This window comes from Schistocerca serialis, chromosome 7 (assembly GCF_023864345.2).
Source record: "Schistocerca serialis cubense isolate TAMUIC-IGC-003099 chromosome 7, iqSchSeri2.2, whole genome shotgun sequence".
Classification (NCBI taxonomy): Eukaryota; Metazoa; Arthropoda; class Insecta; order Orthoptera; family Acrididae; genus Schistocerca; species Schistocerca serialis.
Genome location: NC_064644.1, coordinates 476,859,554 through 476,883,160, shown reverse-complemented (window position 1 = coordinate 476,883,160; position 23,607 = coordinate 476,859,554). Strand labels below are relative to the sequence as shown.

The window sequence follows — 23,607 nt, the reverse complement described above, 5'->3', positions numbered from 1 at the left end:
TGAAAAAAAATTTGTCTTTGTGTTTTACGCTTCAGGGAAACGCTCGTAGAACGTGCACCTCGGCTTAAAAAAATTAAATCCATTAGGAACCGAGCCAATACTCCCGACACTGCAACACTGTACTCTCTCTGAGCCACGCTGCTCGACGAAAGATTGGCCTTACTTTATCTTATCAAATATGGTCGGAAAAATTCAAAGTCGATTTCCTCAAGAATTTCTTAGAGTTGCATTTAACTACTTCGGCGGATTGATGTTTCAGTTCTGAAACTCTCGTACCATATATATAAAAAGGTACAAAAATCCGACTGCCATGTGGCCTCATTGTTAACTGACTTCAGGTCTTTAAAAACAATTTGCACCGCTGTATGTACGGATCCAGTACAACACTAATTATTCAAATAACTGCACACAAACAGGTGCACAACGAGTAATTCTTACTATGCTCCATCTATCAACGAGACCGGTAGATGCCTTAACATGTGGTACAATAGAAAGGAGCCCGTACGTCACATTTTACAGCGAATACCAATTTATAGATGTAAAAGTAGAACCACAAACCCTTTTCATGTATATGATACGTGCGCTCCACCCACCAAACTACTTTGAGGCAAGAAGAGGAGTATTTCAGTATGTGAAACGAATTCTTGTGGAAATACATCACAACGTCCGCATAAGCAGAAATAAGTAGCAAGCAGAAATCTAAACTAATTTTGCGATCTGTTTTGAAGTCTGGTATAACCAGGTGGGCAAATGTGGTAGAAGATGTGAACTCAGTAGTACTTACCACTGACACGTTTCTTCTGCTTCGGAGAAGCACTATCTGATGCCTCACTGTGCAGTGAAGTAAGAAACAGGCGAGACAGTAGTGATCTTTCAGCTGGGAGAGGTCGGTAATATACGGTATTAAAGGTTCTGAATACCCGAATAAGAAGAAGAGCAAAGAATGAGAAGGAGACCAAGAACAGAACAACAATAATAATATGGTGTGGCAAAAGAACATTATTTGATTCACTTGAAGAAATGCAGCAGCCAGCTACTTTTTGCGTACCTTTTATGACAACATACGTTTCAGGCTGTCACCATCCTAATGCAGCGTAATACATTTATACTACTGCCAGCCTAATGTTCTCATCTACTGCATATTGAATGCTGGAACCCGCTTTATTAATGTGTGAGAACACTGTGACTTGGCTTTAGAAGTAACTTTCGATGTAAACAATTGCATTAATCGACCGCATTACAAATACTGCGCTACATCAGTCAACCTAAAACTGTCTGTCCTATCCGTAGCCTATAAAGGTGGAGTATGGAGCAACAAATTACAAAAAAAGGTAGCTGCAGCACTGAAAATGCAGTTAATAAAAACGTTATTCTCTCGAAGATATAAATGTATTGTGACAACTGTATGAGGGTGAAAGCCCGGAACCGGTCTTGGCATTAAATAGAACTACACAAAAAGTGTCTGGTTGCTGTATTAATTCAAGTAATTCAATTCACAGCCACGCGGCTCAACTGTCATTAACGTGGATAAATTTAAGAGAAAATAACAGCCAACAAAAAATTGAAGGACTTATTTCAGTAATGGTACAAGTCCATTTTGCTCATTCTGAGATACAGAGTCCTAAAGTTAAATGAGCGCTGAAAAATCTATTTGAGTATATATTCAAGTATATATACTTGAGTATATATTCAAGAATATATACTTGAGTATTTCTGCTATCTCAACTGCAGATTTTTCAGCGCTCATTTAACTTTAGACTCAGTATCTCAGAATGAACAAAAATGGACTTGCAGCACTATTGAAGTAAGCCCTCCAGTCATTCCTGTCGTTGAAATACACTCTAACAAAGACCACGAAGGAATTATCATACTGGGGCGGAAATCTGTAGATGTGATGTACATGTACAGACAATCAAATGACTTAAGTTTCACAATAATTGGATAATTCATTCAAGAGAAAGGGCTTCACAAACTGGGCAAATCTATTATGCATTGGTGCACGACTGACCCTCACGTAAGCAGGTATTCGGCTTGGCATTGATTGATACAATTGTTGCTTCAAATGGCTCTGAGCACTATGGGACTTAACATCTGTGGTCATCAGTCCCCTAGAACTTAGAACTACTTAAACCTAACTAACCTAAGGACATCACACACATCCATGCCCGAGGCAGGATTCGAACCTGCGACCGTAGCGGTCACGCGGTTCCAGACTGAAGCGCCTAGAACCGCACGGCCACACTGGCCGGCTTCGCCCGCAGACAGCGAGAGTTTATACTGCTTGTATTCGTGCCTGCCAAACCTTGCCTCGGCCAGCTAGGTTGCCGAATGTCTTCCCAATTGAGAATGTTTGAAGTATTATGGGCAGGACACGCCAACCAACCCATGATTTTAACTATCTAACGCGCCAACTGGACAGAATGTGGCACGATACCCCTCAGGAGGACACTGTAGCAGCCCTTTTTCTGTTTTCGCTTTTTCGTCTAATAGGTGAAAGTTTGATTTTATTTTTTACACATTGACTGTCATTGAAGGGTTTTACTTTTATTTAATACTGTCCCGGCCAAGTATCAGTTTGATTACTTTTAAAACCCAATGTTAAACGTGGGTCACTACACGTATAGTCTTCCCAACTATGAGAGAAAAAATCTTTAGTAGCTTTACCACCATTGTTTACAGACGACGATACTTTAACCTTTCGTTCAATTGTTCTAGTTACGAATCGCTAGTTTATTCTTGGCATAGATAACGTAACCTTAACGTTTATTAATCTAAGTTAAATTAATGTTCAAAACTTGTATTATGTTTCAAATTAACAACGTCAGTTTATTGACAAGAATTATTAATAAATACGTTCACTCATACGATATCATTCAAAGAAGTTCTTTAATTAGATGTGTAAGTAGGATTCCCGCTAGCATCAAAGATGTTAGATAATATCCCGTCACTTTCGGTAAATAAGTTATTTCTATTTAATATCCACAAACTGTCATTAACTATGATCACTAGTCGCGTGAAGTTTAAGTTTCCCACTATCACAATTCAAAGTCCGAATCCGTTTAAATTCTCAATTCAGTAAAGCGTTTAAATATTCACACGAATTGACATTAAAGCCAAAGAGATTACTATTCACCTTCCCGTTTATCTAATCTGATAAATGCCCAAATTAAAGTCTTGAATTGACAATCCTCAAAAACAATCTCGTCACGATCTGTTCTTGATCCCCGTTTGATAAAGTTTCAATTGTTGTTCTCTAAAGCTGTACGTCCTAAATAACATCTGAACTAGAACAGACTAGAGACTGGAGTACCGTAATTACAACGTATGGCTATTTATACTTTAATAAACACTACCTTTGGTGTCCCAGACCTACGTTCTATGACTATAATATTGATTTTCTTACGTATTGGAATAACTAATATTTTAATATTTTCTGCTGTTTTCCCCCTTCCCATGTTTCTAAAATTTATAATTAAGTTTTCCTTTTCTTTTCTTTTGCTTTCTATACTAGATATTTCCCTCTATTTGTTTTTTATTTATTTTTCGTAATTACTACTTGTGGAGGGACTTGGGTCATTTTGTGAAGTAATATTTTAAGGACGTGGGAGCTATTTTTGTTTTTTCAACACCGAGAGACGCTGTAGGTGTTACAACACCCAACAACTCTATCAATCAATTACAGGCCGAATAACTGCTTGCATAATAGCCAAAGGCGAATCAGCGCGTTACAGACTTTTTTTTTATTTTTTACGGACGATACTTCATAAAAAACGTCAGACGAATAACCAGACTCAAGAGTAGTAGCGAAACCTGCCAACCTGCCTCTTTACTTTCACGTTCAGAACAGATATCGCCGTAGGGAACACCTATATCCTACCAGGTCAGTACCTATAACGATTACTAACGCGTATTAACAGATAAGCGCCGGCCATAATGACCGAGCGGTTCTAGGCGCTTCAGTCTGGAGCCGCGCGACCGCTACGGTCGCAGGTTCAAATCCTGCCTCGGCCATGAATGTGTGTGATGTCCTTAGGTTAGTTAGGTTTAAGTAGTTCTAAGTTCTAGGGGACTGATGACCTTAGAAGTTAAGTCTCATAGTGCTCAGAGCCATTTGAACCATTTGAACAGATAAGCGCTGTAACTGTCACTAAATGTCCGTACATATCGACTGCGATCAACTTTAGTGCCGCACGGATTGCGTGTCATGTCGTAACGAGCATAAAATGACAAATGCAAGTAATTATAAAACAGTGGGTCTGGAGAACGGGTCACTAAACTGCTCTATTAAATGAGTTAGAAAAAGGCCTGTGATAACGCTGTCTTCTTGATATCACCATAGACGTTATAAACGTAAGCAGCTTACCCTCCTAGTGCCGGACAGCATTTCGAGGTGGCTCAACAAAAAGTGGACGTTGCTCTCGGGTAACCTTGATCAGAAGGCTTCCGAGAACTGCAGCACCATAAGTTATGTCAGAGGAGTGATTGTGAAACGTGACCTTCACAAAGTTAAATCGCTGTCGAGGTTACCTGTACGGTTGAAGACTTATGTTTTATTCATCGTCAGCAAAGTCGAGATACTTGTTATCGTTATTTATTTATAAGTCCTGAGAAATCTGATAGTGAATGAAGTTGGATCCGGTGTCCTTTACTTTTGCAACTCCCCCTAGTTTGCATTTGCTGTGTATATCCACGTCCTTTCTCAGCCTTTCACACTCTGATCATCACCGTCATTAGCCATTGGATATCCACTGCTATATAAAGGACTCCTCCAGACTTCTCTCTCGTTATCTTCGGCTACATGCATCCATGTTGTTTTAGCATGTTTTCTAATATCATCCACTCATTTCCTATTAGCTCGTCGACTCGATCTTTCATTAAGTCTTAGAAGCGAGCAAGGAACTTACCTGGTAAACCTACCATCTGTTTGCCTGCTTACGTGCTCAACCCATGACCATTTAATTTTCGCCGCGATCCTTTACATCATCACGTCCAGCATGTACCAAGCAAACAAAGTATGAGCTTACCGAATATCATGGTCAATATTCAGGGATGTGATAGAAACGATCATTTGAAACAGAAAATTTCATACGAACATATGCCCTAATCCGCACTGTTTCCGAGATAGTACCCATTTAATGTACAGTGTCAATTTTACTCCCGTACGCATGTACAACAGTCAGTAAACATAATTTTTACAATGTATCAATTGCAAAATATGAATTTCTAACACATTTCCCTCTACGCATTATCGTACACGTCACAATACAGCTGTTACATAATTCACAATAAATGTTCGAGTATACCACCTTCAACCTCAATGAATCTGACTTCAACGCATATTTGCGCTGTTGGGAGAACATGTGTTGCTTGCCTCAATGCCTCTGAATGTCCCTTAATGAGGAGAGCAGTGTTCTCAATGCTACCAGGCAGTTAATCCCGCATATTCACCTTTCATTTGTACACCTCAGACTTAATGCAGTCCCACAAACAAACATCTAATGGTGTAAGGTTAGGCGGTCTTAGTGGCCAGTTAACTGTACTGCTACGACCAAGACAGCAATTGGGATAACTGAATTTGAGATGTTCCCTCATTCGCCTGGTAAAATGTAGACGGGCTCCTTCACGCTAGAAGCACATTGCTGTCTGCGTAGCCAAAGAAACATCCTCAAGATTTTCAACAAACGAATTTTCCAGAAAATGTAATTAATTCTGTCCCCTCACACGCTTTTCTTAAATGATTGCACCTATCAACACATTATCGATCATGTCGACTCCGCACGTGTCCAAAACAAAAAAACAAAAAGTTCAAATGTGTGTGAAATCTTATGGCACTTAACTGCTAAGGTCATCAGTCCCTAAGCTTACACACTACTTAACCTAAATTATCCTAAGGACAAGCACACACACATACACCCATTCCCGAGGGAGGACTCGAACTTCCGCCGGGACCAGCCGCACAGCCCTAGACCGCTCGACTAATCCCGCGCGGCTATCCGAAACATTGATCGAAAAACGAATATGGAAATTGGTTTCCGCTGTAGCGTGTAGATTTTCCTGGCACTTTCGAGAATTATTACGTGTGTTGTTGATTCCATTCCATATATGCGGTGCTTCGTTAGTGAATAATGTTGATGAAAGCAAGTAAGGATCGTCATTTGACCAGCGAAATACACCATGGACAACTGCGCGTTCAGCGGACTAGTTTAATGGCTGCAGGACATCTCTTGCCAAGAGGTTGAAAGCAACGACGTAGGTTCAAATAGAACAAAAAAAACTCATATGTGCGCGCCAGTAGGCCAGAAACAAATTAAATGTGCTCAATATCGGAAAACAATTACAAAGTGGACCATATGTCCATATTAATTTTTGCTTCAAATGAGCGTTCCTGTCATGTCCGTGAATACTTACTATCCATCCTGGTACACAAAGTATCAATGACCTTGTGGGTAAAGATGGTAGATCCGCGAGGATATTCGCGGATGATGCTGAAGATACCAGTGCCAGAAGGCTAGCACAAATCAGAAAGATTCGCAGAGAATCAACAAATGGTGCAGGCACTAGCAGTTGCCCTTGAACGTTGTATAGATGTATACAAAAATTGCTCTGAGCACTATGGGACTAAATATCTGAAGTCATCAGTCCCCTAGAACTTAACTACTTAAACCTAACTAACCTAAGGACTTCACACACACCCATGCTCGAGGCAGGATTGGAACCCGCGACCGTAGAGGTCGCGCGGGTCCAGACTGTAGCGCCTAGAACCGCTCGACCACCCCGGCCGGCAGATGTATACACTGAGGTGACAAGAGCCGTGGCATACCTCCTAATACCGTGTCGGATCTCCTTTTGCCCGGCGTAGTGGGGCAACTCAACGTGGCGTGGACTCAACAAGTCACTGCAAGTCCCACGCAGAAATATTGAGCCATGCTGTGTAGGACTTTGTGTACGAACTGAGCTCTCAATTATGTCCCATAAATGTTCGAAGGGATTCATGTCGGGTGAACTGGATGTCCACTCTATTTGCTCTAAATGTAAAGAAACTTTTTCAAACCAATCGCAACCAATTGTGACTCAGTGACAGGGCACATTGTCATCCATAGAAATTTCATTGTTGTTTGGGGCCGGTGTGGCCGAGCGGTTCTAGGCGCTTCAGTCTGGAACCACGCGATCGCTACGGTTGCGGGTTCGAATCCTGCTTTGGGCATGGATGTGTGTGATGTCCTTAGGTTAGTTAGGTACAAGTAGTTCTAAGTTCTAGGGGACTGATGACCTCAGAAGTTAAGTCCCATAGTGCTCAGACCCATTTGAACCATTTTTTGTTGTTTGGCACATGAAGTTCCATGCGGCTTTTCGCGGATGATGCTGTAGTAACAGAGAAGTTGCATCATTAGAAAATTTCAGCGAAATGCAGGAAGATCTGCAGCGGATAGGCACTTCGTGCAGGGAGTGGCAATTGACTCTTAACATAGACAAATGTAATCTATTGCGAATACATAGAAAGAAGCATCCTTTATTGTATGATTATATGATAGCGAAACAAACACTGGTAGCAGTTACTTCTGTAAAATATCTGGGAGTGTGCGTGCGGAACGATTTGAAGTGCAATGATCGTATAAAATTAATTGTTGGTAAGGCGGGTAGCAGGTTGAGATTCATTGGGAGACTCCTTAGGAAATGTAGTCCATCAACAAATGAGGTGGCTTACAAATCACTTGTTCGACCTATACTTGAGTATTGCTCATCAGTGTGAGATCTGTACCAGGTCGTGCTGACGGACGAGATAGAGAAGATCCAAAGAAGAGCGGCGCGTTTCGTAACAGGGTTATTTGGTAAGCGTGATGGCGTTACGGAGATGTTTAGCAAACTCAAGTGGCAGACTCTGCAAGAGAGGCGCTCTGCATCGCGGTGTAGCTTGCTCGCCAGGTTTCGAGAGGGTGCGTTTCTGGATGAGGTATCGAATATATTGCTTCCCCCTACTTATACTTCCCGAGGAGATCACGAATGTAAAATTAGAGAGATTCGAGCGCGCACGGAGGCTTTCCGGCAGTCGTTATTCCCGCTAACCATACGCGACTGGAACAGGAAAGGGAGGTAATGACAGTGGCACGTAAAGTGCCCTGCGCCACACACCGTTGGGTGGCTTGCGGAGTATAAATGTAGATGTAGATGTAGATGCCCAAGAATTGCTGAAAATGGTCTACAGGTAGCCGAACATCCAGAGGACCCAGTCAATTGCGTGTAAACACACCTCACACCATCATGGAGCCACCGCCAGCTTGCACAGTGCCTTGTTGACAATCTGGTTCCATGGCTTCTTGGGGTCTGTGCCACACTCAAATCCTGCTGTCAGCTCTTACCAACGGATATCGCGGCTCATCTGACCAGACCAAGGTTTTCCAGTAGTGCAAGATCCAATCGATACAGTCACGTGCCTAGGAGAGATGCAGCAGGCGTTATCGTGCTCTTAGCAAGGGCGCTCGCATCTGTCTTTTGCTGCCACGGCCCATTAAAGCCAAATTTATCCACACTGTCCTAACGGATATGTTCGTCTATTGTCACAGATTGATTTGTGCGGTTATTTCAGGCGGTGTTGCTTGTCTGTTAGCACTGACAGCTGTATGCAAACGCCGCTGCTCTCGGTCGTTAAGTGAAGGCCATGGCCACTCCTGACACTGTGGATCTCGGAATACTGAATTCCCTAACGATTTCCAAAATGGATTGTCCTATGCGTCGAGATCAAACTACTATTCCGCGTCCAAAGTCTGGTAATTCCTGTCGTGAGGCCATGTAAACGTAGGAAATCTTTTCACAAGAATCACCTGAGTACAAATGACAGCTCCGCTAATGCACTGGCCTCTTATACTTTGTGTGTGCGCGGTACTACCGCCGTGTGTATATGTGCGTATCGCTGTCCCGTGACTTTGTCATCTTAGTGTAAATAGACGAGGAAATCGATTACGCAGTTGGCGGCAAAACACTGGAAGCGGTAACTATCGTAAAATACCTAGAATTAATTGTCCTTAACTTGAATGACCACTTAAAACACAGTGTAGGTAAAGCAGATGCAAGACTGGTTCATTGGGGGAATCTTAAATAAATGTAATTAATTTAAAAATACTTCCGCAAGTGATTATTTAGTGCTCCTCATCAATTTCAGAATCATACTATGTTGGACTATGAGGAGATATAGAGAACGCCCTAATGAAACCACCGCGTTTCGTAACGGATCGTTTAGCCAGTGCGAGAGGGTTATGGAGAAGCTCAACAAACTCCGTTGGCAGACGGTACAAGAGAGGTGCTTTGCATCACAGAGGAAATGAGGTTTGAAATTCCAGGAGTGTATGTTCCAAGAAGGTTAGGACAACATGTTAATTCCTTCCATATATGTTTCGCGAAATGTCCACGACAGGAAATGGTTCAAATGGCTCTGAGCACTATGGGACTTAACATCTGTGGTCATCAGTCCCATAGAACTTAGGACTACTTAAACCTAACTACCCTAAGGACATCGCACACATCCATGCCCGAGGCAGGATTCGAACCTGCGACCGTAGCGGTCACGCGGTTCCAGACTGAAGCGCCAAGAACCGCACGGCCACACCGGCCGGCACACGACAGGAAAAAACAGAAATTAGAGTTCATACAAAGATTTACCGACAGTCCTTCACACAACGTCAAACTCGTGAATAGAACTCTCCTAGTAACTTCCCACATCCGTCTCTCTTCACTGCACACTGTGGAACGCTCAATTTGTGGAATGTCTTTCTCGTTTTAAGACCGCTACTGGCTGACAAAATTTAGAACTGCGGAGTCTAATTTTGAAATCCCCGTTTAGTTCACCAAAAGAGCTCTAGGTTATTTTTACACCTCTTACTTTTTTTCATTTGCCATTTGTCTATCTGTTCCTGGTCTTCAACTGTTCGAAATACAAAAACTCATAAATTTGACTTTTAACTAATTTCTTTTGGGTATATTTGTATATATTCCGCTAACTGAGGTGTTCAGATCGTGAAGGAATAAAAGCCAACGGTAAAAAAATGTGTCGTGTTAGATGTGTTGATGATTTCGTGATAGTTGCAAACTCCGATAAAGAAGTGAACAGAACGCTGTAAGTCCTGTGAGACACTCTTAAAGTCCGCAGCTCGTGGTCGTGCGGTAGCGTTCTCGCTTCCCACTCCCGGGTTCCCGGGTTCGATTCCCGGCGGGGTCAGGGATTTTCTCTGCCTCGTGATGACTGGGTGTTGTGTGCTGTCCTTAGGTTAGTTAGGTTTAAGTAGTTCTAAGTTCTAGGGGACTGATGACCATAGATGTTAAATCCCATAGTGCTCAGAGCCATTTGAACACTCTTAAACTTTGGAAATTAAAAGTGAGCGAACGGGTAACAAAAGTAATGGCAGTACGGGAAAATAAAGGAGAAACTAAAATTAATATGAAAACTGATAACGTCAGAACTGATCAAGGGAAACAGTTTTGTTACCTCGGTAGTAAATCAAAAAGCACTATAAATGCTTGACGGAAGCGAAGGATTTCACTGCCAAAAAACGTTTTAACCAGCAAACTTGCAATTATAGATATCACAAAAGCCTAAATTAATTGCGTGGAGCAAACTGTTCTATGGACGTGAAAGTTGGGCTCCCGGTAAATTGGAAAGGAATCGACTTGAAGCTGCTGAAATATGGACATGGAGGAAAATGACAAGAACGAGCTCGACGGAGAGAAAAACCAACTGGGAACTTTTAAGAGACGTGAACGAAGAGACAAGATTATTAAATGGAATTGGAAATATAAAAATAAAATCTGCTGGACATGTCATCAGACGCAACAAATTATTCATTAATATTCTTAAAGGAAAAGTACTGGGAAAGAATGTAAAAGGACGGTCTAGGAAGAAGTACTTGGAAGACTTGGAGAACAGGACAGGATGTGGAAATTACATGGAACTGAAACGAACAGACAGTGACACAAGGAAGTGGTTGCATCGACTAAGCATTCGGTTTAGAACATACAGGGTGATTTTTTCCACCGTGTAAAAATTCTAAGGATTGATCGATCAGAGGATACGGAACAAAAAAGGTCTAATGATCGTATGTCCGGAAATTCATGGTTTCCATGCTAAAGATCATTTATTCAGTCATCCACTATTACAGAGACTGAGGTCTAATAAGCGCTGTACCATGCAGCCACAGTTAGTGTGTGTTGAAACTGATAGCATGTGCCTCGACGCGTGCGTGAACGTGCCGTATCATGTTCTGTCTCACATGTTCACATCAGCCAGGCTGCATCCGAACATTGTTGAAGGCAGCATGAATAAGCTGCTCCAGTGTCCTACATCTGTAATGGGCTCTGCGTACACGATACTTTTGAGATGGCGCCATAACCGGAAATCGTTACGGATTGAAATGTTCAAAAATGCTCAAATGTGTGTGAATTCATAAGATACCAAACTATTGCTGTCATCGGTCCCTAGACTTACACTTACACACTACTTAAATTAGCTTACGCTAAGAGCACCACACCCATGCCCGAAGGAGGACTGAAACCTCTGGAGGGGGTGGAGGGGGGAAGGGGGGGGGTTGAAATCCGGTCAACGAGCAGGCCATGCAACTGGACCCCCTTGTCCGATCCAACGAACACACAAGGCACGATGGAGATGCGTCCGGACGTTAACGGCGAAGTGGGCTGGAGCACCATCATGCAGCAGCCACATAACCCTTCGAATCATCACTGACACTTCTTCCAGCAGGGGAGGCAAGAAACGCCGATAGTTCCGGCCTGTGAGGCGACGTGGAACTGGTCCGAAAATACGGCCGCCAGTAATCCTGAGCCACACATTCCGCCTGCACCGATGATTCGCTGTTATCATACCATGGGGGTTCTGCATACTAGCTACTAGCCCACAGATGACTGTTATGAAAGCTGAACGTACCACTCCGCGGAAAGATGGCCTCATTTGTGAACAGGAAGGATGACACAAATCCCAGAATCGCGGTTGCCTGTAGAAGAAACCAGTGACAAAACTGCTCCTGGTGTGGAAAGTCTGCCGGTAGTAAGCAGAGGTGTACAAATTCCCATTGCAGCCTGCTTGCCCCTAGCTCCTCTGCAACCATTCATGCAGGTCAGCCTGCCGCGACGTAAACACAAGAGTACGCATGTACTGAGGCATAGTGGGTAATGCGACCGACTTGGGCTCCCGCAAGCCCGGGCTACCTGGGTTCCCGCAGGCCTGCCAAGCTTCACGGGACCCGCTCAGCTTGCTGCGCCTGACAACAGGTTGCGCTGTCAAGCTACCGTGACTAGAGTCTCAAGTATGTTACGACATGTGTGCAAATTTGACAAGCAGTTCCCTCACTCCGGAAATTTCTTGAAAGAGGACAAAGATTTAGTGGCCGAAAATGGCGTCGAAATGTGTGCTAAGGACCTGAGACCATTTAGCAGTATAGAGGGAGAAGGATTTCATGGTAACCCGCAAACGATGTCAAAATCTTTTGTAAGATACTCTTTTCCATGCACTGTCCGAAATATTATGTAGACAGTAATGTTCCTCTTGATGGTCAAGTGTGCAAAATTTCTTCAAAATCGGAATAAAACTGTAGGTTGGTGTAGAAGTGTGTAAGTAAAGTACCCTCCGCCATGTACCATTCAGAATTTTAAGCAGACAGCGCCCTTCATCCTGCTTTGAATATCAAGTATGCCAAATTTCATCAAGATCGGAATAAAAACGTACAATTTGTCGAATTCCGTTAGGTAAAGTAACCTCTGCCATGCACCCTACGAAATTTTAAGTAGACTGTGACCTTCCTCTTGGTTTCAAGGTATAGTGTACAAAATTCCATCAAGATTGTATGCAATACAAACACACGGACACAATGAAAACACACTTTCAGTTTTTCTAAAATTTTCCAAATTTTCGGTCGATTTTCGAAAAATTTTATTCCATAAAAACTTTGTCCTGAGAATTACGAACACAGCAAAAAAAAAAATTGTCGAATTGGTCCAGCCGTTCTCGAGTTTTACGCTTATCAACGCATTTGGCAATTCATTTTTATTTATATAGATAATAAGCCCGAAATATACGCGTAAAGGAAGAATGTACAAATAAAACCGAATATTTTTTGACCTGAAATTAATATATATATAATGTTAGGGTTTGTCTTTTGGTGCTCAGGTAAAATAAAAACTTTTAATTAACGTTCATAGTACGACAATGAAGCGCGCAGACTAAACGGCTGCGTAGCGCAGCTCAGCAGTAATATGGGCAGGCAAGCAAGTTTCCCGCAGCCTGCCCGGGTTGGGTTCTGCTTGGCTTGGCTGGGAGTGAAGCAGCCTGCCCGTTCTGTTGACAACGCGCGGCGGCCTGCCCACCTGGCCACCGGGCAAGCATGGGCGGGTTAAAAGCGGGACATGTACACCTCTGGTAGTAAGCCCTGCACACGCTGTAGGTGATGAGGGTAGTAGCAAATGTCACGGAGAATGTTCCACATAATCGTCTGGCTTACCCTGTACTGGCGGGCCAACTGCCTGGTACTGACATGGCGGTCGCCTTCCCCAGTGTTAATCACAGTTTCCTTCAAGTCTAGTGTCCGAATATTTCGGGTACGTTCTTCATGACTTGCCGCTTCCTGAAAGGACCCTGTCTCAGACAAACAGCGAAACACTGTTGCAAAACTTGAATTCTGTGATTGTTGTCGGCGAGGATAGGTCTCCTGAGACAACCTTGCTGCCCGCCGCCAGTTGCCATTAGCCATTCCGTAAGTAAACACCATGTAGGCAAGCTCTCGGTTCGAATCCGAAACCATCGTGTACATCGCTTTATCACATCCACTACAAGGTAAGTTAGCAAGAGAAGTGAATCGGACACAACATTACCAATGACTATGCCACAAGGGGGCGCTATGGCATGAGGTATGAGGAGCACTGCCACCCTCTAGGAGGACACCGCATACTGTAACTGTGGCTGCATGGTGCAGAGAGTAGCCGCGCGGGGTTAGCCGAGCGGTCTCAGGCGCTGTAGTCATGGACTGTGCGGCTGGTCCCGGCGGAGGTTCGAGTCCTCCCTCGGGCGTGGGTGTGTGTGTTTGTCCTTAGGATAATTTAGGTTAAGTAGTGTGTAAGATTAGGGACTGAAGACCTTAGCAGTTAAGTCCCATAAGATTTCACGCACATTTGAACATTTTGCAGAGAGTATTAGACCGCAGCCTCTTCAACAAAGTATGATTGTATAAATGGTCTCTAGCATCGAAACTATGCATTTTCGGACGTAAATTCATTCATTAGACCTTTTTTCCGTATCCTATCATCGACCAATCCCTAGAGTTTGTACACGGTGGAAAAAATGACCCTGTACATGTATCTGCATGTTTATCATGAGTCTGGAATAACGTAATACAGCAAATTTTAAAGCACATTTGAACATATATTATAAGACTATGATGGAGGCCCCGAAAGTAATGCATCAAATGTTTTTTCTTCGAAAATTATTTATTCCACGCAATGAAAATTGTGCATGAAAGAATGATATTTTGACCACGTATCCTATTTTTCCGTCTAATTTCTGTCCACTTCTACGTCCTTACACCAGCAAGACACAACGGTGTGAATGTCCTGTCGGTACCAGACCTTTCTGTGGTCACGAAACTACTACTTTACTGGCCCAAATAAGTACAAGCTGGAAGGGGCTAAGACCGAGCTGCAATGTGGATGGGATACCACTGTCCGTCTCTGTTTAGTGATTCGTTCAGAGGTCCTCAAACTGTGAGGCAGAGCGCTATCGTGTTGAATCAAAACGTCCCCTGGAAACCCAACGTTTTCAATATCTTACACATTTCGTATAGGAGGCTGGGAGGTCTGTACTTTCCAATATTTTTTATCTAATGTGAAGCAAAATAATTACAATATGATCCAAACTCAAGTAACTTTTTTTGCATTTATTCTTTAAATAATTTCACAAGTTCATTTTACATAAATTTTACTCCAACTTAAATCATTTCTGCTCGAACACCCGCCTTTTCCCTTTTTCTGTCTTCATAGGTCAGATAGCTTCCCCTGACATTACTTTTGGAATGTCACTATCTGTGTTTCTGATTTATCTCCTGAATTACACAAACACTTAAGGAGACCAGACATTACTTAAGATAAGGATACAAGCTGAAGCAATGAATTAAAATTTGTGCCTTAGACAGGACTTGAACCCAGATCTCCTGCATACTAAACAGATGTGCTAACCACAACATGATCGTACCACTGTAGCTATCCTCATCCAGTCCCATCCCTAATACACTTCAATTCAGACCTTCATCCCACTTTCCACTTCTTAAATCGTCGGTACTGCCGAAGCTGTCTGACACTGGAAACGTGCGCCAGCTTCGTATGTAATTGGAAAATCCTACCTGTACCGTATGTGTATATAATCTATTGATCTGATGACCCAAATTTTATTGGAGACATATGAGGGCATTGGACTACAATTTTCCATGCAGCTGAGGTGGCTGCAGTGCTACACTGGGGTGGTGGTTAGCACATCTACCTAGTAAGCAGGTGTTCAAGGTCTAGTCATACCACAAATTTAAATCTATTGCTTCAGCTTCTACCCTTATCGATGATAAAGCTGAGATTCATGTGCCACAAGGAAAATGTAGTTCCATTACTTACTTAATTTTCTGTCGCCTTAGTTGCTTTGTCCAAAATTAAAGAATTCGTAACGAGTTGTAAACTGAATGCTGAATGCATCGTACACATTTACTATTTTGTAACGCTACTTCATATTTTCTAAATTTTGTGAATTTATTTTTTTTTCTTTTCTGTTTCAGATGCATCCTTCAAACCAGGAAAGAATGAGAAGAAAGTGGACCTCATCAATGAAGGGGAAGAGGAACAGATGGTGAGCGAATTCGTTAAACTCTCTAAAATTAGTTGTATTAAGGCTTTGGAAACCTCAAACATTTCAAATACAGACGTAGTCAGTAGCTAAAAACTGTTGGAGTTACTTCGAATCTATAGAGACGTAATGTTAGAGGACCGAGTGACTTCAGAGTGGAGCTAGACATAGAACATTTTATTAACGTTCCCAACTGACATGGGGTTTTGCTTGTGCAACTGGACACACAGTATGACGGTAATAGGCGAAGGCGTCTTGTTTAAACATGAAACAAACAATTCTGGATATACTACAACATCATTTTTGTTTATACGTTGTCTTCGAACAGAAAAATGCTGATGCTTTATTCGGAAACGATAATCATGTCAAGGATGATATCGATTTTTAACACACTGAAAAACTATGTCTTTGGACAGTAAATAACAATAAAAATCGTAGTAGCCATTTTTTGTGAACAAAACATGTGTAGTTACAACAAGATTTGTAACCAAAGTAGGTTCAAACATTAAATAAGACTGTTTTAAAGTAGCAAACAAATACCTGATATAGAGGTAAAGAATACAGATTGTATGGAATGATAAGAAAGAACAAAAAGACTACCGTTCCAATTTGACCAACACATCACGTCAAAATTTGCTTAATTCTTGGACAAAAGGACCAATAAGTAATATGTAAATGTAACAAAGGTTGTGTGATTACAGTCACAAGACAGAAATAACAAAACATGTAAATATATAGTAAATGACATGAAATTATGTTCAGATAAGATTAAGTCACATAAACTTACAAGCATCCATACCAAGATGTATATCTATAGCGTAACAGAAACAGGTACAGTTTGTGAATTAAAAGGGACCATACTGACTAATGGCGAAGTGGATTAGGGAGCGGGAAGGGAGGTTTGGAGAAACTCCAAGGAGTGGATACGGGGAATGTTCGTAAGTGGTAGAAATAGCTTTAAGATTTTGACTGAAACTTAGTTGGGCTTATCCACAGAAACGATACCTAATGAAAGTACACAACAAAGGAGTGGACAATCACAGACATTAAGTATCACATAATTTGACATTCGACGCTGGAAAATAATAACTAGCAAAGGGAGAACTATTAACAGAAACACATCAACAGACTGAAATCTCCTGGAGATTAAAAACTGTGTACTTAACAGCGTTTCGAACTCGGAACCTTGACTTACTTTTCCACCTATTTCCTCTCTTATTTGTTATTCAAGGTGACTTAAAAATTTTCTTATATGCTTTTGTTTCGCAGCTTATCACTTAACGTAAGTCCTCCGACTTAAAAAATTATTCTCTTAAGGCTGGGTTCCTGTTGTGTCTTTTTTCGTTATCATACAATTTTCACTAACATAAATAAGTGGCAGGATCGCCATCACTTTGCAAAGCTTTAATCTTACGTCTCGCGTTGTTCACTCTTCTGGTATTCCTTCTGGGGTTCTAACTGTGTACAGATATTTCATCAGCTATTTATGGACACTGAGGTGACAAAAGTCATGCGATAGCGATATGCACACATACAGATGGCGGTAGTATCGTGCACAGAAGGTACAAAAGGGCACAGAGTATTGGCGGAGCTGTAATTTGTGCTCAGGTGATTCATGTGAAAAGGTTTTCGACGCAATTATGGCCGCAAGAAGTGAAATAATAGACGCTGAAAACGGAATGATAGTTGTAACTTGACGCATGGATATATATATATATATATATATATATATATATATATATATATATATACATTTTTTTTTTTTTTTTTTTTTTTTTTGGAATCGTTAGGGAATTCCGTATAATATCAAATCTAAGGCGTTACCTCTTTTCAGGAAGAATACAGTGGCGGACGGCCTTCACTTAACGACCGAGAACAGAGGCGATTGCGTTGTCAGTGCTAACAGACAAGCAACACTGCGTGAAATAAACGCAGAAATCAGTATGGAACATAGGACGAAGGTGTCCGTTAAGACAGCGCGGCGGAATTTCGCGTTAATTGGCTATGGTAGCAGACAAGTCTGCTGACGGCACGACATTGTCTGCAGCGCCTCTCCTGGACTCGTTACCATATCGGTTAAACCATAGATGACTGGAAAACCATGGCCTGGTCAGATGAGCCTCGATGTCAGTTGCTAAGAGGTGTGGTAGGGTTCGATTGTGGAGCAGACACCACAAAGCCATGGACCCAAGTTGTCAACAAGGCACTGTGCAAGCTGGTGGTGGTCTCTTGATGATGTGTTTGCATGGAATGGAGTGAGTCCTCTGACCATGTTCAGCTATTTGTAGACCTTTTTCTGTCATTCATGGACGTCATGTACCCAAATAGCAATGGAATTTTTATGGATGACAATACGCCATGTCACCGGGTCTTAATTGCGGTTGGTTTGAAGAACGTTCTGGACAATTCGAGCGAATGATTTGGCCACCAAGGTCGCCCCACATGAATCCAGTCGAACATTCATGGGACATAATCGAGAGGCCAGTTCGTGCACAAAATCGTGCACCGGCTACACTTTCGCAATTATGGACGGTTATAGAGCCAGAATGGCTCAATATTTCTGCAGGGGACTTCCAAAGACGTGTTGGGTCTATGCCACGTCGAATTGCTGAACTCATCTGTACAAAGGAAGGTCCGACACAATATTAGGACGTATCCCATGACTGCTGTCACTTCAGTGTATATGTGGGGTTATTCATAAGTATCTGTGAGGTTGCAGAAGAAAACTGTACAAATACTGTAAGAAATATTCAAGTTTTTAAGTGGCACTACAAGTGCTCAGTACCCTTTTTGTGGCGTAGTAAACGTCAGCACTTCCGTGCAGTTCTGTGACATCACTGACACAAATTGCCCGGGAAGGCGCAACAACAGCATTCCTTGTAAATCTGTTCATTTGTTTACGTGTCAGCAGGTGCGGACTAATTCAGTGCGACAATGTGGAGTGGATGATTTGTCTTACATTTTCTGACTGTCTAGGTCTATCTAGTTACCTATGTCAATTAACTTGGTACTAAAACTGTAAACTTTTCTTTATGTCTGAATTGTCTGAGGCGATCCTATTTATGATGGGTCTTTTTGGAGTGCCAGCCACGAACTTAGTCTTCTACAGAGGTGGAAGTCCTGGTATATTGTTTGCAGTTTAAATTTTGTTCTCTGTAAGTTGTCTTTGTTATCTGGCATAATCACTATGGCATTAGCAACTGGTAAGCATCCTATTTCAGTTTCCAAAATGAATCTTGCATTCTGTAGCAGAGTGTTCTCTGTACTGAAACCTCCTTTCACATTAAAAATATATGCCTGAGCGATAATGTTGCTGGCCGTGCGGTTCTAGGTGCTTCAGTCTGGAACCGCGAAACCGCAACGGTCGCAGGTTCGAATCCTGCCTCGGGCATGGATGTTTGTGATGTCCTTAGGTTAGTTAGGTTTAAGTAGTTCTAAGTTCTAGGGGACTAATGACCTCAGAAGTTGAGTCCCATAGTGCTCAGAGCCTATCGCGGTCAGTGCTCCTACCGTACAGTTTTCGTTCTCAGTGGCTACTTCCAGTACCGTAGAAGTATTCTCAGTACCCCCGTATCGTTGACTAAAATTATGTTGAATAACTCACTTGGTAAAAGCATTTGCTGAGAAAGCTCAGGTTCTGGCTTCGAGTCCTAGGCAGGCACATAGTTGTACTCTTCCATGAAGTTTCATAACAGCGCAAACTTCGCTACGCAGTGAAAATTCATTGTGGAATACATCATCTGCCTGCTCGTGACTTCCATTCCTTACTGTGTATACAGAGCTAACTTTCTGAACGCCGAACTTTATCACACACCTACAGTCACCAGCAATCATTTTCGGCGCTACTATTGCGACACGGCGGACGACCCTGGAGGGATAGCTGTCTCTTGTGGCAGCCACATTCTGCACTCGTATCTGAGAAGTGTATGGCCTGAAATCTGTTGGAACCGCGAGAAACGTAGGCCCACTTTCTGGGAAGCTCTGGTGGTTCAGCTCTGTGCAGTTTCCAAAATAGGTCCTTGAGAAAAATGTTCGTAGTTTTTATGTGTGTTCTGTCTTCCCTTATTTGCAAAATACACTCCTGGAAATGGAAAAAAGAACACATTGACACCGGTGTGTCAGACCCACCATACTTGCTCCGGACACTGCGAGAGGGCTGTACAAGCAATGATCACACGCACGGCACAGCGGACACACCAGGAACCGCGGTGTTGGCCGTCGAATGGCGCTAGCTGCGCAGCATTTGTGCACCGCCGCCGTCAGTGTCAGCCAGTTTGACGTGGCATACGGAGCTCCATCGCAGTCTTTAACACTGGTAGCATGCCGCGGCAGCGTGGACGTGAACCGTATGTGCAGTTGACGGACTTTGAGCGAGGGCGTATAGTGGGCATGCGGGAGGCCGGGTGGACGTACCGCCGAATTGCTCAACACGTGGGGCGTGAGGTCTCCACAGTACATCGATGTTGTCGCCAGTGGTCGGCGGAAGGTGCACGTGCCCGTCGACCTGGCACCGGACCGCAGCAACGCACGGATGCACGCCAAGACCGTAGGATCCTACGCAGTGCCGTAGGGGACCGCACCGTCACTTCCCAGCAAATTAGGGACACTGTTGCTCCTGGGGTATCGGCGAGGACCATTCGCAACCGTCTCCATGAAGCTGGGCTACGGTCCCCGCACACCGTTAGGCCGTCTTCCACTCACGCCCCAACATCGTGCAGCCCGCCTCCAGTGGTGTTGCGACAGGCGTGAATGGAGGGACGAATGGAGACGTGTCGTCTTCAGCGATGAGAGTCGCTTCTGCCTTGGTGCCAATGATGGTCGTATGCGTGTTTGGCGCCGTGCAGGTGAGCGCCACAATCAGGACTGCATACGACCGAGGCACATAGGGCCAACACCCGGCATCATGGTGTGGGGGGCGATCTCCTACACTGGCCGTACACCACTGGTGATCGTCGAGAGGACACTGAATAGTGCACGGTACATCCAAACCGTCATCGAACCCATCGTTCTACCATTCCTAGACCGGCAAGGGAACTTGCTGTTCCAACAGGACAATGCACGTCCGCATGTATCCCGTGCCACCCAACATGCTCTAGAAGGTGTAAGTCAACTACCCTGGCCAGCAAGATCTCCGGATCTGTCCCCCATTGAGCATGTTTGGGACTGGATGAAGCGTCGTCTCACGCGGTCTGCACGTCCAGCACGAACGCTGGTCCAACTGAGGCGCCAGGAGGAAATGGCATGGCAAACCGTTCCACAGGACTACATCCAGCATCTCTACGATCGTCTCCATGGGAGAATAGCAGCCTGCATTGCTGCAAAAGGTGGATGTGCACTGTACTAGTGCCGACATTGTGGATGCTCTGTTGCCTGTGTCTATGTGCCTGTGGTTCTGTCAGTGTGATCATGTGATGTATCTGACCCCAGGAATGTGTCAATAAAGTTTCCCCTTCCTGGGACAATGAATTCACGGTGTTCTTATTTCAATTTCCAGGAGTGTAGAATTGTGGTATCTTCTGAAAGTATAAATTTCTTCTCTAGTCTAGTGACTCAGATTCCGATGTCCGACTTGATGAGAGCGGTGATTCAGACACCGATGATGACGATGACGCCGAGGGCCTATTCTACACAGGGAGTTTTCCTGACTGCAAATGCGTGGAAAACGGACAGTGTACGCAATATTATCACTGCAATCATGAAGATTGCTCTGTCGAACTGTTAGGCCGCGATGTAGCAAAAATAAATATAGATAGTGTGAAGTATGACTGAAATCAATCAGATGTAAAATCTGTGTGTTCATACCTCATATTATTCAGGAATAAAATAAATAGTTTACTGTCTTGTATTAAGATAGTTTCACTTTTTTTCTATGAGCTGCCTTATTTGTAAAGGTTTAATGATTACAATGGCCATCCGGGATTAGAAGAGCGGTCTACCGGCACGGTAACTCAGCGTGTTCGGTCAGAGCATTAGCTTGCCCCCTGCAATAAAAAGAAACTGAGTTAATGGATCAACGACGAACTGAAACGGGTGTTTTGCGACGTCCGCACCGAGCAGATGAAACGTACGAAAACGAAAGAAATGAGATTTAAAAAAAAGAAAAAAAGCGGTCTAAGGCGCTGCAGTCATGGACCCTGCGCCTGGTCCCGGCGGAGGTTCGAGTCCTCCCTCGGGCATGGGTGTGTGTGTTTGTCCTTAGGATAATTTAGGTTAAGTAGTGTGTAAGCTTATGGACTGATGACCTTAGCAGTTAAGTCCAATAAGATTTCACACACACATTTTTTATTACAATGAACGTTTATTTATTGTTTGAAAATACGAATCATAGTAAAAGGATGCAAGATATTATCAAACATTCATGGTTAAAATTCGTTTTAAAGGTATTTGACAGATAAAAGATCAAAAACTGACTCCTATTATAATAAATATTGCACTTTTACCACCAATAACTTTTTAAGTTGACCAGTTTTGAAAATCGGTGTGGTGACACATATGTGCCCTGTGTCCTACGAACGTTAACTAGGTCCTTGTTTACATATGAACCAAGGATACTTAGAGCGAAATTTTTGCTTGTAGAGAGGATTTATCGGGACGGAAAATATGGAAAAAATATTACACATTAGTAAAAAATAACATTTACTGTCATGAAAATGAAAAACAGGGACTATCCCATACAACAGACATGCAAAAAAATTTAAGATAGTTTCTACACATCATATGGCAGTGTTTTATTACATTATAAAAGTGGTTCAAGTGGCTCTGAGCACTATGGGACTTAACTTCTGAGGTCATCAGTCCCCTAGAGCTTAGAACTACTTAAACCTAACTAACCTAAGGACATCACACACATCCATGCCGGAGGCAGGATTCGAACCTGCGACTGTAGCGGTCGCGCGGTTCCAGACTGAAGCGCCTAGAACCGCTTGGCCACTCCGGCCGGCCTGTTACATTCTACGAAGTTCGTTGGTGTAACTACGTCCCATTAAATACAAATTGTGTTCAAACCAGAATAATTACTAAATAATGTAATACTGTTTCCAAACAATGTTTGTGATGCCGACGAAAACACCTAGTCAGACCGTCCTGATCAGAGAAGACGGTGACATGATTTGATCTTCGTGAGACAGACGCACCGTTGCAGCTACAAACACACACCATGCCGCGCCATTTGACATCTTAGAGCGCTCTGCACAGGGTGACAGTAATGGATGGGGACAAACTACATGAAACGATGCCTGGGAGGTAAAGGAGCATATGGACGTATGGTTGGAAATGCGTTCCAAATGATGCACACGGAACTGTAGGTGGAGGTAGAAGATCTTTCACAGAACAGGTTTCAGTGATTGCATTATATCTACAAGCTGTATCGTTGGGTAAACGCATGGAGTTGAAAGTACTCGATACCAGAAGCAAAAATGTTTCAGTAGACATAGGTCCGCAAACGAACCGGCGACTTTGTGGTTCCTGGCCACCACTGACCTAAATCTGTATAAACGTCATCCTAGATAGGAAAATGTAACAATAAATAACAACATTAAGAAAAGTAGTTAGAGATACTATGGTAGACGTGCAGGTGTTTTGAATGATCGTGACAACAGTTACGTGACTGTACTTGTAGCTAAAGGACGTGTCCAAAGTATCGTCCTTGTATCCAGATACAGACCTCTACCCGTCGCTGCAGACAATTTCGAATCCTTTCTTACATCCCTGGATCATTTCGAAATTCTTGACAA

At 43.0% G+C, this 23,607-nt stretch overlaps 1 protein-coding gene across 1 annotated transcript in view; it reads left to right on the top strand.

Moving 5' to 3' along the window:
- The window catches only part of LOC126412386 (polyamine-transporting ATPase 13A3-like), a 419,382-nt gene that overhangs the window by 154,488 nt on the left and 241,287 nt on the right, over window positions 1-23,607 (top strand). The window contains exon 2 of the mRNA XM_050081962.1: window positions 15,807-15,877. Coding sequence (XP_049937919.1) covers window positions 15,807-15,877 — 71 coding nt within the window. The remainder of the gene's footprint in view (window positions 1-15,806; window positions 15,878-23,607) is intronic.